Below are 17896 nucleotides of genomic sequence, written 5' to 3'. Positions count from 1 at the left end.
TGTACACTCTCAGACAGCATGAATCAATCACTCTCATCAACATCTCAACCCTTCAACGCACCAGAGCCACGTGGTGCCCACCATACCACGCTTCCAGCAGAGATATGGGCCAACATCTTCGGCCATCTTTCTAGCTTGCCCGGTCAGTCTCTCGCTCCTCTTGCAGCAGTCTGCAGAGGATGGCAACGCGAGATCGAGCCGCTTACCTTTTCCGACATCGTGGTTCGGCCCACTGACAACGACATTGCCATGCTCCGCCGTGTCTTGGGAGACAGCTGCCGTTCCAGCATCCTGTCGAAGATCACATTTTTCGGCCCGTCCGAAGACGAGACCCTCCAGCAGATTGACGAGTCAGGAAACCAGACTTCTACTTCCATGAAGATCTGCCATTTCTTCACATGCTTGGGCAGCACTGCTCGGGAACACTCATACCCTCCACTCACACTCACCTTCGCCGGCTGGGACGACCCTCGAGCTCCCGTCAACACTCTGCAAGATTCAGACCTCGTGGCGCAGAGTCTTGGTGCACACCATCCTTCCCAGTGCCGAGTCAAGCACATCGTGTTGGCGCTGGAGAGACGACTGTGGTCCTCAACCATGTTCGCGGACATGGTGCGATATTGCTCCCCGGAGCTGAAGAAAATTGATCTTGGCTTGTTCGCCGAAGACAGTGACGAGGCAGAGTACAATACCTGTGGGTTCTCCGTTCCACTCTAGATATTCCCTGTAGATAAGGCTAACAGTTATAGGCTTCATGCGAGCATTGCAGAGATCACTCAGAAATACCAACCTCGAAGAAATCAATGCGCTTTACCCCTCGAGCGTGCTTGACCAAGAGAGCCACTCGTTCTCATATCGCTGGATGGTGGCCTCATTCGTGCACATCAGCCGGAATCTGCGTGTGTTCAGGGTCCAGGACCTGGCCGCCGACATGTTCTATGACCTGGCGAGACGCGTGGAATGGCCCAATCTGCACACACTCGAGATTCACTCGTCGACTCTGGGCGGTACGGCAACAACATTCTTCCAAGACGATTACTTGGAGAACGCTGTTACGCTTGTGACAACGGTCTCGAAGGCGGTTCACCGCATGAAGAATCTCAAGCGCCTCGTCCTGAGGCAACGCCTGTGGCTGTACTACGATGACATATGGGACTTGGAGTGCTGGGCTTGGCTGGACATGGACTTCAAGGTCAATGTCCCACAACGGAGGACTGAGGCGACTACCGCGACGCTCAGCATTCGGGGAGTGGAACCGAAGGATGAGGCCATCGAGGCCTGGAATACTGCTGTTTCCAAGGAGAGGGGCATCCCTCTGAATGGTCAGGTGGGCTGGAACGCTCACCAGAAGAATCCGAGAGTTCGACGGATTATGAACGGCGGCTGGTGACGGGAAAAGCCAGACTATCAGAGGCGAGAGTCTGACTAGCCTCATAGTATATTAGAGGTACCACAACGAGATTGGCCTATCTGTTGGAGAAATTGCATTGATTGCAACTCATACTTGTGATATTGAAGCCAGGGCCCTACGCACGAGCTAGAATGTTTCCCCGTTCCGAAAGTCATGGGTCGCAAAAGCTATGTGATATGGCATCTGTGATAGAGATACCAGCCAAGCTGGGTATTGACCACGGATGGCTTCTGCCAGGCATCTACATGGTCTTAAAAAGAAAAACCGCCACGTCTTTCCCTAGTAACGCACCACGCTCCAGCGGCCGCTAAAAACAACGGTGTCCCGGGATTAAGCCTTGTCCAAGTTTATTACATATTTCCCTTGGACCTGAATCAACAATGTTAGTATGTCGCCTACCAAGTCACCACGGACCGTCTCTGGGAGATCACGTACCTTGCCCTTGCTAACGTCATCCATAAGCTCAGATAGCCGTTCCAGCTCGGCCCACTGGACCTTTGGCTTGACCAGCCCCCTCTTGATGAACTCCAACGCCTCCAGCGTGTCTCGTCTAGTGCCAACCGCAGAGCCCATAACCCTCCACCCGGACGCGATGAACGTCAAGGGATGCACAGAAAAGACGCCTCCGGGAGGGGGTATTCCAACACACATCAGCGTGCCAAATGGTGCCAGCATATCCGGCGCGGACTGATATGCCGCGGGTGCACCTGCGCACACAATCACCGCGCTTGCTCCCAAGCCCCCGGTCAGACTTTTTACAGCTTCGCCCACACCGGCAGCCGAGACCTCTGGTGAAGTGATATCGATGTAGTGCTCCGCACCCTCCTCGATAGCATAGCTCCCCTTCCCAGCACCCGCATCAGTCGCAATGACCCGGTACCCCATCGCCTTGCCGAACGACACCGCGAACGCCCCAACGCCGCCTCCGCCGCCGCTCACCACGATCCACTGGCCCGGGGTCAAATCAGGGATAGACTTGATGGCCTTGTATGCCGTGACGCCACCACAGAGCACCGGCGCGACAATCTCGTCCGCCACATCGCCAAACTGCTCGTCAGGGATCCTCAGGAGGTACCGCGCGGGGACGAGCGTGTACTGCGCAAACGTGCCCTCGACGGCGGCTCCGGAGTGCGGCTTCGTCGCGCACCGCGTCTCGCCGTCCTGCGCGAGGTTGGTGCAGAATGCGCAGCTGCCGCAGAAGTCCCGCGTCCACGCGACGCCCACGCGCTGGCCCACCTGGATCGAGGGGTCGTGCGAGGACACGTTGCTCCCCAGGAGCTCGACGCGGCCGATGCCCTCGTGGCCCAGGACGGATTTCGTGGGCCCCAGGTGGCCCGCGGCCTGCGTGCAGTCCGTGCCGCAGAGGGAGGTGAGGTTCAGCCGGACGAGGACATCGTTGGGTCCCGGCGCTGGCTTGGGCAGCGTTTTTATCTCGATCTTTGGGGGCGTGCCAATCTCCTGAGATACTGTGTCAGCTCATGGATCACTCAGTAATGGGAGGTATGTGTGTTGGGCCTCAAGAGACCCTACATGAGCGCTGATATAGGACTGTTGCTTACCGTCACCACGGCGGCTCTATACGTATCTATCTTGCCATTCATCTTTGCGAGGTTACATCAAAAGGTCAAACAAATCAAAGAAAACACGTCGCAGCGCTTGTTCACGAGATGCGAGGGATTTGTGAATCTGGAGTCGTCGGCCAGGAGGACGGCAGATGTGGACTGAATTGACTATCCTGATGCTACACGGGGTCGCGCGGTTGCCTGCAACAGCCGCGGGACTCGAAACCGCGTCTCGTTTGAACCGGAGGAAGGATTTCCCAGGTGCGTCCGGCGCCCAGATCGCTAGCCTACCTAGGCACAGCCACATCCCAGCATCCCGGGCACCTGGGGCAGCTGGCGCGAACGGGCCTTGTTTACGACCGAGCTATCATCAAACCTACCACGGCCAGCCCCGCGGAACATCCCCTCACGTGCGTCCGCATGCGGTGAGCCGCGTGGACATGCCTAGGATTGCGCCCCACCACCCGTGACCCGGGATGAGGGGTCCCCTTGAATCAGTCGCCCTTGATTCGCAGTCTCTTCGGATGAACATCCATTTTGTAACAGAGCTTGCAGAACTTGGTTGTTTCTTATCAAGTCCAGCCAGGACTGCATTGTATGATTTACGAAGTTTCGCAGACGCAATGGAATGTAGTAGAGTTGAGCAGCCGGGCTGGGAGCATGCTCCTTCGTCGATCAATCCGAAGACGTTCATGCGCATGTGCGGCTCCAAGACAATATTGGGAACACATTGCAGCGACGGTCTTATTAAAGAACTAATGTGCCCAGCATGCAACAGTGCAGCGAAAGCGAACTCGACCTGCCGGCTGCGCTCCCTCGGCTTGTTTGATCCACATAAGCCACACCGAAGCGAAGCGTATCGCTTGGTTCCTCTCTGAACAACCCTTTTACTGATCACAAACCATATGCACTAATCTCCGGGAGTCTCACGCGTCCAAAGTACTCTCAATGACCACGATACACTTAGCGTTGCAGCCACGTCAACCCCCAACGGAAGTCCACCACGCAAAACTACGTCGCATTGTCAGACACTCTCCCGCAGTTCTCAAACATTGTGCAATATCAAGCTTTGCGACTGGTTCACCACACAGCACACATTAATCCTGCTTTCTGCTCACCCCGCCGAGCCAGCTTAATTGGTTTGACCATGAGTTTGTGCTGATCATAGAGTTCGGCATTTTTGACCGGCTTTGCATGCGATGCCATATACCAAGTTCAAAACGATAGAACTTAGTACGAAGGCTGAACAAAGCCGAACTTTGAGTATCGGGTCTTTACGTTGATATAATTGCCTACCAGAGAATTGGACGGTTTAGGATCGCGATTCCCGAAGGTTCCGCGTGCATGATCAAAACAAAGTTCACAAGGACAGCTCCTCTAGAGCTTCCCTTGTTGGGTTGAGTAATCACAGAAATCGCTGAGTGCGCCCATGGCCGTCTACATGAAAATTACAGCATGTGTGCTGTGCTGACGTTGAGACAGCTGCGGGATGCTCTTTGCTCATAATATTCAGCACGATGTTACAGAAACTTTCCTTTCCGCAATATGGTCTGTTGAGAAAGACACAATGGACTTTCATTCTTGACTATAGAAGTATTTATAGTGTGCATGTACTGTGGTCGCTCGTCGGATAGCTGACCCCTACGACCTCACCACCACCATGCCACCATCCATGCCAGGTGAAGCATCGTGCATCTGCCATCAAGAACCATACTGTTCAATTTCCTCCAAGACATCCCTCTTGCCATATCCACAGAGGTACATCCAAGCGTCGGCCGAAGTGGTGTCGCAGACGATGTAGCGAGGAGGGGTGCAGGTCGTCTGTCCAACGATCGGGCACCACTCGCAAGAGTGGTCTCCCGGGGCGCACTGCAGCCTGGTGCACTTGTTTCCCATGGAGGGAAAGTGGGCCGCACGCTGGTAGGGGGTGAAGGGCTGTCCGTTGACGATCGAGAGGTCGAGCCAAGACTGGCCGTTGTCTCCGTGCACGGTCAACTCCAACTGGTACTGGTTGGTGTCGGGGACCTTGGGGTCTGGAGAGCACTTCATGACGGCGCCGATGTTGTTCTGTAAAACGGAATCAGCGGTCAGGTCCAGCACGAACAGTTGCCATCAAGATGGAAACCCTATTGCAACAACCAAAAGATTCTTATCTTACCGGTCTGGCCTCCAGAGGGGACCTCCAGGTTGCACCCGCAGCAACCTTCTGGATGGGAGTGAAGGTTCCTTTGAGCTGTCAGTAAGGTCAACTGTTGCGGAGCTCTCTTGGTGAGTGGTCTTACCATGCGGAGGATCGCTCCGGGCAGCCGAGCAGTAGACGGGAAAGCCGCACTTGTTCCTGACGTTGAGGAAAGATCCGAAGACACCATGGAGCAGCAGAAACGCCGACAGGATGGTGATGATCAAGGCTCGCATTGTGAGAATCTTGGTTTGTTGTTGATTTGTCAAGGTCAGAGTTGTGTTGTGGGATGTGTTGATATGTCTAGAAGACTGGCAGTAGTGTTTAGGGACAAGAGATTATGAGAAATCCGAAGGCATTTTTCGTTTAAGTATTGCCCAAATCTGATGTGGTGATCTACTCAATTCATCATCGCATAGTGAATAAGCATAGGCAAGTGAATTTTATAGGTTATGGGTCGCTATCACATTGAAACACATGGGAATGCTCCATGTAAAAAGATTTGGGTACAGACACTGTACATTTCCAAACCTGTAAAACTTTCAGCCCTCGGACACATAGGGAAAATCCACATGCCCTGGGAACATTCTCATTTCAAAGCCGTTGCGGCCCCCGGTGAAGTGGTCCAATTGCTCTCCTTTCCGAAGGACAAGCGCTTCTCTGACTCCCTAGGCTATGTGATGTTCCAAGTAAATATATCAGACCCCGCCTCGGTCAAGGAATAAGTAGGTGGAAACTTGGAGTTCGACTGGAGTCTCAGGGGACCTCCTATCGTGCTGTTATCCTAGGTCACGCAAATTTCTTTGAAGAATATTGCGATTGCAACGTGTGGCTCAATGTGGGGGTTGTTGTGATTGATGTGATGGGTGACCACAGCCAGGTATCGTCACTAATCAGGCAATCCCTGCTATCAAACCTGCTCCATAGTTCGAAGTGAGTGCATAGGATCATCAAGAACAACCGTATCTGCAGAAATGCTGGCCGCGTAGCGTATGAATAGGTGACTGCGAGGATGTAAATATGTGCGGCTCTTGGTCGCATGTCAATATATCGTCATTCAATGCTTGTCTGTAATCGCCTGTGATCCAAATAATCCCCATACCAGTAACAATATTGACTCTAGGAGCCCAGCCATAGATCGACCTCCTCTCCTCTCATGTTTCGCCACCACTCGCTCTGTTTCACCAACTCTCCATCTTCGCCGCCAAGGAGAGCCCAGTATTTCTGCAGGAACCACGGTCTTGCTTCCCAGCTCCTGCTATCCCACGGCGTGCCAGTCGATACGTGACCCGTCGAGGCATCTCTGTCCTTCTTCCCGACTCCTGCTCCTCCCCAACATACCAGCCCGTTGAGCAAGTCATGGTAGAGCTCCTCCTCGTGGACGGCGTCACCACTGTATATAAGGTTCTTCCGGAACGTTGGGAACGGAAGGACGTCAATCATAGGACGGTGCATCATGGTGATTTGTTCCTTGATCGGCCTCACATCCGGCTTCAGCGTCTTGAAGATGCTCTGGACCGTCATGACCGTGGTATCAGACCCGGGGCTGTTGACTGCCTTGTTGCCCCTGGGCCGGAAGAACGGGGAGATGGCATTTGCACCGCAAAACGTCTCTTCCGTGATGCCGATCTGTAAGCAATTGGACATAATTGCTTCGAGGTTGCATATGCGCTCGACCCGTAGCGTATTCATATAGGGGTCAGGTGTGCAGGAGCTTGGCCCGATACTCAACACCTTCATGTCCCCCCAGTCCCTTGTCGTCTCGGAGCTCACTAGGAAATGGGGTCTCACACAGCCGCAGTCGATCAAGCCGACCCAGTAGTGTGACCTAGAAGTGGTGTCTTTCTTGTGGATGAGATGAGAGAGGTCTAACGAGGTGGTCGAATCCCAGAGCGCGGTATCTGAAGAGGCAGTGGGATCGGAAGAAGAAGGAGTGGGACCGGAGAAGTCAACAAAGAAATCGAAGGAATCAAGGCCGTCTTTCTGCTGTAACCCATGATAGGCGCAATACGAGTTGGAAGTGGTGCTATCTGATGGGCTACTTCGAGGCAAAAGAGCCAAACTTGTGTCCGCTTCAGGTGTGGTTTCCGAGCTTACTCCCGCATTGTCGCGGACGGAGGCTGCAAGAGTCTCGAGGTGATCGAGGCGCTGCTTCAGTTTTTCTCCTGGGGTATGGATCAGCGAGGTACCAGAGCGGAGGTAGTGTGAGCATGCAACATGGCGCAGAAAGAATGAGGCGAGGACTCACTGTACTTCTTCTGGGCCTGAATGTTCTGCTGACGCCTCTTCTCTGGGTCCCGTCTCACTGGCCTCTTCTTTCTCGCGGTGCCGGTGTCATTGTTGCTGGGACCTTCCAACCGGCTCGGAGGAATAGAAGGCCCTGCTTCACTGTGGGATCCGGGGTCCATGGGTCTTGCTCAGTCTTGGCTGGCTTGGGTGAACGGGGGTTGTGTGAGACAGTGGAACAAGATGTGGTCGAATTAAGCTCAAGGAAGTGGCTGACGAGAGCCACATGCCTTAATCTGAAAAGGGTCCGGAGGGATTCTGGGCCGGCGGGCTAGCGGCCGCATCCGCTTCACTTTGTGGCAGGACGGAAGACTATCTCAGGTTAGACGACTTATTGGCACATTGGCTAGAACATTCAGGCAACATGTGGCTTGAACCGAGATAGTGTGAACGGAATTGCATGGCAACTCCAAATGTTCAGCCTACAGTGCTTCAACTGCTCGCCTCGACATGCCACCACCACGCAGATTTGAGAATGTCATGAATTCACACCGAGTTCTGGTCAGGAGCCGAAAGTATCCCGTCTCAATATCTGGTAGGGTTTCTGCACGGCTACAATACCGACGTTAGGCAGCCGTCCAAGCATTCAGCATTTGCAGCGCACCACATCTGAGTCACTCCAACAAGTCAGTCATGCCGGCAGTGCTCATCGAATGCATTCAAATTTTACCGCCGTATCTTGACTTCGAGTCGAGCTCGTCTCGACCCATAAACCAGATTTTTTTTTTTTTTTTTTTTTTTTGATATTCGGCGGCTTGCATGCTGCGTAAGCCGCAAAACAACGCCTTTGACGACGGAGCCAGATATTATTGCGAGTGTTGCTGCTTGCAACTCTCCGGATTCACCGCAAGCTCCTATGCCAGCAGCTCTACAGCCTGAACTCAAAGCTTCGTCAGCGGGTGCGACAGAAGTCATTCTGTCCTCACTCGAAAGCCTACCTGTGGAGATTCAGATTGCGATCCTAGCCGAGTCATCCCTGAGCTCACTCCGCGCTCTGATAAGAAGTTCGCCCCGTTTCTATCACGTCTATTTCCGTCACAGACTTCTGATCCTCAACAAGTCTCTCAATAACTCTCTCGGTGGCATTCTCCAGGATGCCTATGCCGCTTGCTGGTCTGACCTATGGTTTGGGGGATATGATGCTGCAGCTGGAGTTGGGCCGTTCTCATTTGAGGATTACCTTGAGAGTCTACTCATTGACCCCACGGGCTCTACAATAGACGACCTGTCCCTCACAGTAGCTCGCAAGATGTCTTATTTTCACATTCGTGTGGTCGAGCCTCTGACGGAGCGTTACGCCCGCTGGGCCCTGGGAGCATTGTCCTCGTCTCCGGAAGCAGCTCCGCTTACGGGGACAGAAAAAGCCCATATACAGCGAGCTATGTATCGACTACAAATTATCTGCAATATTCCCATTCGAGATGATCAAGCGATATTCGAAGCCATGGATGCTTTTGGGCCTTGGCAAGCCGAGGAGATACTCTGTGTGCACGAATTCGCCAAGGACAGATACAAGAGCGTTTTCGTTGAGTGCGTATGGCACCTTGATCAACCGAAGTATATCAGCATGCACCTGTGGGAGGTTGAAGAGAGACCGATTCTATACGATTACGACCGTGAGTTCATTCCCCATTCCTCGCCTCCTGTGAAATAGTCTAACCCACATTGTCTTATAGTCATAAATGACGATGCTCTCACCACTATGCTCTCGCTGGGGCTCCCAGTGCTGCAGGATTCGTTCGAAGCTAGAAACAGCGGAGAGCTCGTCGACGACGTCAGATATAGTATCTTAAGTGGAGACTGGGTCTATCGTCGTGAATGGATTGACAGCGCTGGTAAGCAATCAAGTTGCACGTATTCCCCTTGCGGCCCTTGGTGTTGGCCTTCGGCTCTTTCCTGCCAAGCGAAGCAATGAGAACAATGGTGAATTGGTCACAGCCTTTTTACGGATTTGGTACACACTAACTGGTAATTTACAGTCTGGTCTAATGCATCTGATCAAGACCTGAGACGCCAAGAGGTATATACCGAACGTGACGAAGCGCAGGATAGCCAACAAAAGATCCAATGTGAGCAGGATGATTTGTTCTCTCCTCCCCTAGCGTGGGTGGCTTTTTGGGGCGGCCGATATAGCAACTTGTTCGGCAGATATGTCCCCCCTGCACTGCGCCGCTGGGGATATGTGATGTGGGACGCAAAGCGGCTGGAGGCTTCCGGGGCGATGGAGTTTGTTGAGCTAGAGTGGCAATGCAAGTACGGCGTGCGAGGCGCGCCTGAAGAGGACGATCCTCGCGAGTTTTACTGCCTCGAATACCAGAGAAACGCAGAAAATGGTGACTGAGGTAGCTCCTTCGATACAACTGCAAGTCACACGTATAATCTTAGTATCAATAAACATGCTGGACAGACGATTGTCGAGTGATACTGGAGTGCCTTATCTACTGGTGGAGATTATGTATCCTGCTGAGTTGTTCAGTGTTCATTACAATGTATCCATAAAAATAAAAAAAACATAGAGGTACACGTCTTAATCCACGTCATGTTGTCGAGATAGCTCTGTGTATTTACTGGCGTTTATGCCGACGTTTCAATCATTTTTCAGCGATTACCGATACTCTCGGTCGTAGTTATATACATGAAAGAGGTGGCGCAGATTGTTTTGCGTTTCAAGCAGAGACAGATCTTCAGTCTGGGAGATGGCAGCTTTATATTGTCCATTTCGGGCAATTTGTGTTCGAAGGCCTGAGTCACATGGCGAAGGCACTTGAACATAGTGCTTGACGGTGTCAAAAACTAGGTTGAGATGGCTTCGTCCGCGACGGAGACCGGCCTGGTGTCAAGCTTGACAGCTTGTCAACAGCGCCAGCACGAATGGGCACGGCCTGACGCTAAGACTTTTGGTGCGAATTAGCGGCTTCTGACACAACACTGGCGAGACTGGTTTGCAGAAGATTGAATAGTCACTGTCTAAAGCCTTGCATAGCGAATTTGACTGCAATTGCCTACAACCTACATTGTCTCTTGTCCCACTAGGACAATCATTGTCGTTCCAGCTTAGTAGCGGAACTCAAAGAATACAAATAGTCTATATACATGAAAGAAGTTGATGCAGAATATGCTCAAGACAAGGTCCTCAAATCTTGACATTCGAAATTTCGAAGGTCTGAACCTGGTTGGTGTTGAAATAAGACCAAAACTTGGTGCCACTCTGCTTTGTGTCGGCCGGCGAAGAGACATACTGCGCACCACCGCTGGCGACCACAGTCGACCACCTGGGGATGGTCTGACCGTCCGTCCCAGCAGTAGAGAACTTAGACAGGTCGAAGTTGATGTACTGCGCTGATCCCCAGTTCACAGCAACGATGATAAGCTTCGACTTGGCGGTATCATACGCCGCGACGACGTGGTCGGAGCCACCGTCGAGGATGCGCATACCATCACGGATGTGACGGCTGAACTGGGCGAGGGCGTAGTACTTCTGCTCCACGTTGCTGAGCGTGACGGCGTCGTTGTCGCCGTTGATGAGGCCCCAGCCTCCGCCGTCGATCGCCTGCCAGTAGATCCACGCGGTGGGGTGCAGCCAGCGGAAGTCGAGGATCAGGTTCGACACCAGCTGCTTGCCGGTGGCGTCGTTCTCGCCGTACTCGCTGTTCCAGATCTTCTTCCCCGCGTTAGTGGCGAGGGTGTACAGCCCGCTGCGATCGCCGCTGCCCTTCTGGTAGCCGTGGACGTTGACGCGGCCGATCTTGCCGACGGCGGCCGAGCCCAGCCCCTTGAATGTCGAGACGGCTTCGTCGTAGCTGTTCTCGTCTGATGCGGCCACCGCTGCAGATGTCAAACCGACGGCGTCGAGTTGCGAGCGCATCAGCGGGATGACGCTGGCCTGTGCGCTGACGCTGAAGTGGCAGCCCTCTTGGGTGCCCGACTTGCCGTTCCACCAGGTCGAGATGGGCTCGTTGAACGGCTCGACGCTCTCGAAGTTGATGCCCCAGCTGCTCTTTGCTCGTGCGGCGACCTGGGCGAGGTACAGCGCGTGGTCGCCTTGGTTCCAGGTCTGCAGGTTGTCGGAGGACCCGTCATCACTCCCAGCAGGGTTATTGTTGTACAGCATCCACCACATAGGAGCGTTGCTGAAAAGCTCAAAGCGGTTGGCTCCATTGGCCTTGGCCTTGGTGAGAGCAGTCCTCTGGTTGGCGTCGACGGTCCAGTGCTGCACATTATCTATGTTAGCAATGATTCGGCCAAGAGCCCTACCGCGCAGTCATTGATCGTTATTTCTTAACTTGCTCGCGTGAGATGAATCTTTGAATGCTCAACACTCTGCCCCGGCGAGAGTAAGAGCATTCTTTTGGGCTAGGGGGTCGATTCACAGCCCGGTGCGGACATGAGAAAAAAATAACAGCATACGGGGGGTTCTTACCCAGCTAGATGAGGCTGGATCCTTGGACGCCCAATCCCACCAAAACCCGTCAATCTGACGCGACTTCTTCATGGTGGACGGCACGGACATGGACGTACCGTTGTACGTGTTGCTGCTGCAAGCTCCGGCATTGTACCGGGCAATGTTGAAGCCCAGCCCAGGCACGCTCTTAGAGCTGAAGGCGGTGTTGTCCAGGCTGAAGAGAATGTCGGCCAGGTCGTCACGGTTGCCAAAGGCCTTTGCCCACCAAGCCAGAGATACACCCCAACCCTCCCAAGTCCCCCAGTTGGAGCTGGCGTTGATGGTCCATGTCTCGTCAGCGGCCGCGAAGCCACTGAAGGCGGCGGCAAGTAGGAGCCCTTTGTGCATGATGATCGATAGAGTAAAGATAGTCTGTGGTCGGTCTCTACCAGGATCAGACCGTACAATGACTTGTCGTCTTATACAAAAGCTGCCCTGGAATTCTGGGGAAGCCGGCTCCGAGCCCCTTGTCGGACGGGAAGAGGTTAGGCGCCTAGTGAGCGGGAGAATGCGACAATGCCGGCTTCAAACGAATGGGAAGCCCTTCTGTAGTGGTCTGGTGGGAGCGAATGGAACGCTGAAAAGTAGCGACTCTGATGTCAACAGCTCCCCTGTTAAAAGGAGCTGTCAGGTGAGCGTCCTCCCTTCTAAATAGTGGCCCGTGGTGGGTGTGGACCATCCCGTGGTGGCGGAGCATTGGCACGGGGCTTCATGCTCCTTTTGACTTTAGGTTCATCTAAATTGCCATTTTGCGGGGAAGCATCGACGACAGCCTCACGCCGGTCCGTCTCCGGATCTGTCCAGCGTGGTTGTCCGCTGCGACGAACCCCACTTGCTTATTGCTTTCGGGCTTTCGGGTCCCGCGAATCAACGGGATCCCCTCACCGTCCGAACCGCCATTTGTGACCATGAATTTTCGTGAGGTGCCTTGCAGCGTTCCACTCGTTCGTGCTTGACTAGATAGTCTACATTGGAGACTGCCAAATTGAAACAGAAAACATGCACAATAACAAGCACGCTGCGAGTCATGGCCTACCCCCTTCACTCTCATTTTGATCGGCGATAGGGCCCAATTGTAATCCCCATTAAAATCCACGACGCACGTTTTGAGAAGCCTTTTCCTTTTCCTCGCCCTTGCATTGTACTTGATTGTTGGATCCCAGCATTGAAGACCAGTTGAACATGTCTGTCAGCCCTGAAACTGGCTACACGTGTAACTTCATGGATGGAAATGCAGCGGGACGACGAAATCCACCCTCCCCGGGCGGATGAAAACGATAGTTATGCCGAAAAAGGGAAAGTGGCTCCACCTGACAAACTTAATATCTCAAGTTGAATTAAATTTTCTCTACCAGGCTGGCAATTAAATTAAAAAAGGGCTAGCTAAGGCAAAGGGTTAAATATAGCAAGTAGCTAGTAAGCCTTGCTTAAGCATTACTTAATTAAGGCTTAACCTAATACTTTTTATATTCCTTAAAATAAGTAAAATATATTTTTTAAAGCAATCTTAAAGTTAAGAAGTGCTAGGATTTAAAAATAGGCTTGCTAATTATTTATAGTATAATTATTGTTTTTGTCCGCCTAGGGAGGGTGGATTTCGTTATGTTGGAAATGCAGTATGATACTGAGATGAAGATCATGCTTCGAGATTAAGATATTAGACCATGCAAGGATCCCAAATCTTCCCCTTTCACGCAGTTCATGATTGGCCCGTTTGTAGCGAAGTGTTTCTAACCAAGATTTCTTACTGGAAGAACATGTTAAGGAATAGTGGATTTCTCCAGAATTATTGAAGATCTGTATTCGTCACAGCCAAATTATATGGGTAAGTAGCCTCCTTTAAAATGGGTAAGGGCTGAATGCATCTACAGGGAAAGATTTAGGATCCTTACACGTTGTACTAGCACGTAGATACCGCTGATCTTTGGTCCATGAAAGACATCAGACGACTTTGACAGGGTCTACGTGGTGGTAGAGGTGGAAAATCCAGGGAAAGGTGGGTCTACAACGATGCGTGTTATGCATAGCAACACATCGCATGGATGCTGCACGTGGGATAACCCAGCTCCCAACTTTAACGGGACCGTTCCGGACCAACTCTCAACCCGACAGGGGGAATTCCGAAGAAGGCCTTGTACTGGTGTTTATTGATCAACGATTTCACGTACCTTCACCAGCACTCACTGCTTTTTTCATCCCTATGCACCACGATCCTTCCCAAGTCTATATGGGTATTCTCCCAGTTCGTCCCCGTGGGATGTTCCACCCTGCCGCCTGCACGCGCTACGAATTCGGTGTGCGCCCCTTCGTCGGAGTATTGGTCATTTCCTGGTACACAGCAAACATTCCAGTGCTCGGCTCGTCAGACGTGATCGGCGTCATGATGGGTGTGTCAGGAGACATGGCCTCAGACGTCTGCTGGGCCACCATCGCCGGACGCCTCAGAGCAGCCCTCCTCTCCTGGTTGTCCTTGGCCATCTGGGCGGAACGGCGGCGCTCCCAGGCCTGCTCTGCCTCCTTCCTCTTGGACCGGTCCTTGTACTTGTCCCTCAGGGATGAGAGTGTGAGATCTCGTGGGGCAAAGATCTGGTACATTCCGCACTTCATGTACACCCAGCGGAAGATGTCGCGCGACACCCTCCAGGGGTTGCCGAAGGCCAAGTAGTATGTGATTGCCACGATGCTTAGTGAAATTGGCACTTTGACTTGTCAGTGATAGTTGGAGAAGGGAAAGGAGGCATTTTGGTTCGTACTCATCCATTTGAACTGATCAGCTAATGTCATTGGGGAATCTCTGCCCGCAATCTCCTTGTTGTTCATGCCGAAAACACTCGAGATGAATGACATTGGCAGCTGATAGAAGTTTCAACATCAATTAGTACTAACCTTGATAGCCGAAGTTGTCATGGGGTGAAATGACTTACGAAGACGACAGTTACCACGGTGAAGACTAACAAAGTAACATTCTGTTTCCGGGTGTCCTCAGCTTCTTTCATTGACTGCCAGGCTTGCACGACGGTGACTTGTTGCTGCTTCAATGAGATGAGGTAGTCCAACTGATCTTATTGTTAGCTGCGACTGGACTGTTTTTGAAACACATGTGGCCGGATGTGCACTCACGCTGGTCGAAATCCCTTCCGCAGTCCGAGCCATGTCTTCCAAATCCTGTATGCAATTCTGGACATCCGTGAGTAGTGGCTCCGTGTTGACAGTGCTCTTGCGTCGAGAAATCTGCAACATGCATCTCTCGAACTTTTGAAGCACCTCAAGCTGCCCCTTGGTAATGTGAAGCATGATTTGGAGGTCCCTGACCACACTTTTGATCTGCCCTTGAAGCTCACCTTCCTTTCCGATGTCAAGGAAAGGCACGATCAAGTCACTCAAGCCGTTGTCGACGTCAGTGTGTGCCAGCCGGGAGAAGATCCTTGCCCACTCCCAGTATTGTTCGGCGCCGAATGAATGCTTGGTGGCCTGGTTCAGAAAGGTTAACCCAACTAATTAATCGTTATCAATGTTGGTCACGCACCACATCACGAATCGCTTGTCTGAAAAGCTGCATGACAAGAAGTGTCCCATCTTGCGGCTGGAATGATGTCAGCGTATTGGTATCTCACTTTACATCAGGGGTTCTGTTATAAGGAAGGGAAGCCTGCCTTGATCCCGCCCATGGAGGCTTTTGACGTTTGCACTTCACTGAGGATGACAAGCGCCATGTCTGAGACAGTTCGAACAGCATCCTTGCCATTTTTCAGAACGGCATCCCGGATACGGCTGTGAATCCCCGGGAGATGATTATGATGGCTGAGGTCACCGTGTTCTGGAAAGCAGGTGAAAATGGTTTGGTCGTCGAGGATCCACATCCAGAGTTGGTCAATCATCATCACACGAGGCAACTTACGGATTCTGTCCCTCCACTCCTTGGTGGAAGGGTCGACTGAGTGGAAGTCCAGCTGCTTGGGTCTGGTTGCGCGGTGCACGACTTGGTCCCTGGCACTAGCATGCCACGACAAGCTTAATGTCCATTCGTTGGTCTGCTCAAGGGTACGGCGTGGGTGGAGCGGTGGATCTGAATGCAGGTACTTTCTGATGAGGCTCTTCTCCCTGTGTGTGGACATGGCCTCGTAAAGGACTGCGGCATCGAACAGCACTTGGCCGATTTCCGTGCCAGCCATCACTCTTCCGGTCGCATCAGTGTTGAAAACCGACCACAGAGGCAGCCTGCGGAACCGGCCTTGCCGCTTCATGATGTTTGCGAAGGCGCCCGTGGCTGTTCTTTTCGGTGGTCTAGCAGCAATCGTCCGAGGTTTTTCCAAATCGCGGTTTTCTAGGCGCCATTCCGAACCAGGCTGGCGACTCTGGGCATTGAGGAGCTGGAGTCCCCTCTGTCTGACTCTACGCATGCCTCTGAGTCTTTGTTCGTTCATGATCTTGTCCCTTTTATATTTTTCCTCCTCCTTCTGGACTGCATCCGAGATCTTGACCTGGTGGCGGGCTGTATCCCAGTGGGGATAGGGCATCTGTGAGCTGACTTTAGCTTTTGAACTGAGCATCGCAGCATCGTGGCGTCCTACAAACAAAGCTATGCTGTCCTGCCTCTCTTCTATCACCGTAAATGTCAGCTTAGTGCGAAGGATCCGTATTTAAACACTGCGGAGTCTGTATCCAAACCTGTGGGTCCAGGGATTGCCTCGCACATTGGTCCAAGGTACTTTCCCGTGACTGAAGACGACTGCTGTTGGCTTTTCCAAAACCGTGATGCGAAGAGCCCCTGCTCCAGAGGAGGTCCGTTGTTTGCGGTATGATCCGATGTCCCTTTCTGAGTGTTGGCGTGAGGTTGATCGGATGTAGGGCCGGGCTTTTGCTTGAGGTACCGTTTGATAGCTCGCTGCCGATGACATGTCAGCCTCCCTTGAACTAAGGCTGACAATACCTGAATCGCTCCATGCCAGAATGTAAAAAACATACTTCAGCCCACTGACGATGGTCAATATGAATCCTCGAGTCTTTCACCTCATCGTTCAATCTGACTTGTCGTCACTTACAAACATGTTGTTCGCGGGGAAATGGAAATAGTTGATGGTGCCCTTTGGGGGAACTAATGCACTGTCATCTTCACTGCCGTGAATTAAGTCGTGCATTGAGATCCTGTAGCACGGGAACTGCTCATGAAATCTGTCGTCCGTAATATCACGGACTAGTCTCCCGTCTTTGAACCGAATGAGGTAGGCATGAGTGTCAAGGTCGGGATTATAATCTTGGTAGCGTCCAGATGCGTGTACTTCTCGTTGCGAGAAGCCGTTGTTTGCGAAATGCATGTTGCGCAGCTCTCTGACCCGGCCGATCCCTTCTTGGAAGTCTTTGGTCGTTCTCCAGCTGGCCAAGCTGCTGGTCAGGTTTTGGACCAGCTGCCGGCCTTCGCCTAGGTCATTTTCGAGTACAGAACGGAGATACTGGATGCGTTGTAGCCTTGTGTTGACCTGCTTCACCTGCTCGGGACTCAGTGAGGCCAGGTAGTCCTCTCGCTGGAAAAATTGCTCGCATCCCAGGTAATGAAGAAGGAAATCCCGTGGCCTGTGGCGTTCGGCACTCAGACATGTTGGTATGATGTCGTGGTCTTCCATGCGTAAAAGAAGATCAGCGAATTTCAAAGACATCGAGGAGGAGTTCCGGTAAGTTTAGTTCAAATCAGGCGGTAGAAGAGGTTTTGTTGATACAAGGCGACAAATCAACCAAACTGACGTGATGTGTGGTCTCAGAGGAACCTTTTCAATGACTGTTAACTCTCAGTCAGCCGGCGTTTGTTCTCGGGGTTCTACCTGTCGTGATTGAAACAAATGTCAGCTCTAGCCCATGTTTCACAGGCGGCTGAACCATCGCAAATTGCTTTCATGCATCATTGATCTTTGACTGGCGCGGCCGCACGGATAGGATCCATGGGCTTGATTTCGAGAGCAGAAGACGGACACTTCTGCCATGTCATAAGCTCTCGTGTAGTTGGTCACAACCTTTTGAATCCA

At 52.3% G+C, this 17896-nt stretch overlaps 7 protein-coding genes across 7 annotated transcripts; 2 read left to right on the top strand and 5 right to left on the bottom strand.

Moving 5' to 3' along the window:
* Positions 1-18: 18 nt before the first annotated feature.
* Positions 19-1390, top strand: INS49_007836 (uncharacterized protein; the record flags this gene model as incomplete). Its single annotated transcript, XM_043168583.1, has 2 exons — positions 19-694; positions 750-1390. The coding sequence occupies 2 exons, from the start codon at positions 19-21 to the stop codon at positions 1388-1390; spliced, it is 1317 nt and encodes a 438-aa protein (XP_043026263.1).
* Positions 1391-1741: 351 nt separating this feature from the next.
* On the bottom strand, positions 1742-3012 carry INS49_007835 (uncharacterized protein; the record flags this gene model as incomplete). Its single annotated transcript, XM_043168582.1, has 3 exons — positions 1742-1780; positions 1847-2869; positions 2971-3012. 3 exons carry the CDS (start codon positions 3010-3012, stop codon positions 1742-1744), a joined length of 1104 nt encoding a protein of 367 aa, XP_043026262.1.
* A 1662-nt stretch (positions 3013-4674) lies between these two features.
* INS49_007834 (uncharacterized protein) lies at positions 4675-5388 on the bottom strand (the record flags this gene model as incomplete). Its single annotated transcript, XM_043168581.1, has 3 exons — positions 4675-5040; positions 5132-5199; positions 5256-5388. The coding sequence occupies 3 exons, from the start codon at positions 5386-5388 to the stop codon at positions 4675-4677; spliced, it is 567 nt and encodes a 188-aa protein (XP_043026261.1).
* Positions 5389-6271: 883 nt separating this feature from the next.
* On the bottom strand, positions 6272-7560 carry INS49_007833 (uncharacterized protein; the record flags this gene model as incomplete). Its single annotated transcript, XM_043168580.1, has 2 exons — positions 6272-7317; positions 7401-7560. 2 exons carry the CDS (start codon positions 7558-7560, stop codon positions 6272-6274), a joined length of 1206 nt encoding a protein of 401 aa, XP_043026260.1.
* Positions 7561-8294: 734 nt separating this feature from the next.
* On the top strand, positions 8295-9779 carry INS49_007832 (uncharacterized protein; the record flags this gene model as incomplete). The annotated part of the gene is made up of 3 exons (XM_043168579.1): positions 8295-9054; positions 9115-9273; positions 9418-9779. 3 exons carry the CDS (start codon positions 8295-8297, stop codon positions 9777-9779), a joined length of 1281 nt encoding a protein of 426 aa, XP_043026259.1.
* A 792-nt stretch (positions 9780-10571) lies between these two features.
* On the bottom strand, positions 10572-12227 carry INS49_007831 (uncharacterized protein; the record flags this gene model as incomplete). The annotated part of the gene is made up of 2 exons (XM_043168578.1): positions 10572-11648; positions 11859-12227. 2 exons carry the CDS (start codon positions 12225-12227, stop codon positions 10572-10574), a joined length of 1446 nt encoding a protein of 481 aa, XP_043026258.1.
* Positions 12228-14162: 1935 nt separating this feature from the next.
* On the bottom strand, positions 14163-17017 carry INS49_007830 (uncharacterized protein; the record flags this gene model as incomplete). Its single annotated transcript, XM_043168577.1, has 8 exons — positions 14163-14562; positions 14835-14935; positions 15000-15350; positions 15406-15462; positions 15569-16479; positions 16548-16764; positions 16845-16853; positions 16922-17017. 8 exons carry the CDS (start codon positions 17015-17017, stop codon positions 14163-14165), a joined length of 2142 nt encoding a protein of 713 aa, XP_043026257.1.
* Between the last annotated feature and the right edge of the window lie 879 nt (positions 17018-17896).

Source organism: Diaporthe citri, assembly GCF_014595645.1.
Source record: "Diaporthe citri strain NFHF-8-4 chromosome Unknown scaffold_3, whole genome shotgun sequence".
NCBI lineage: Eukaryota > Fungi > Ascomycota > Sordariomycetes > Diaporthales > Diaporthaceae > Diaporthe > Diaporthe citri.
The sequence above is the reverse complement of the archived record's forward strand: the minus strand, read 5'-3'. Positions and strand labels throughout refer to the sequence as shown.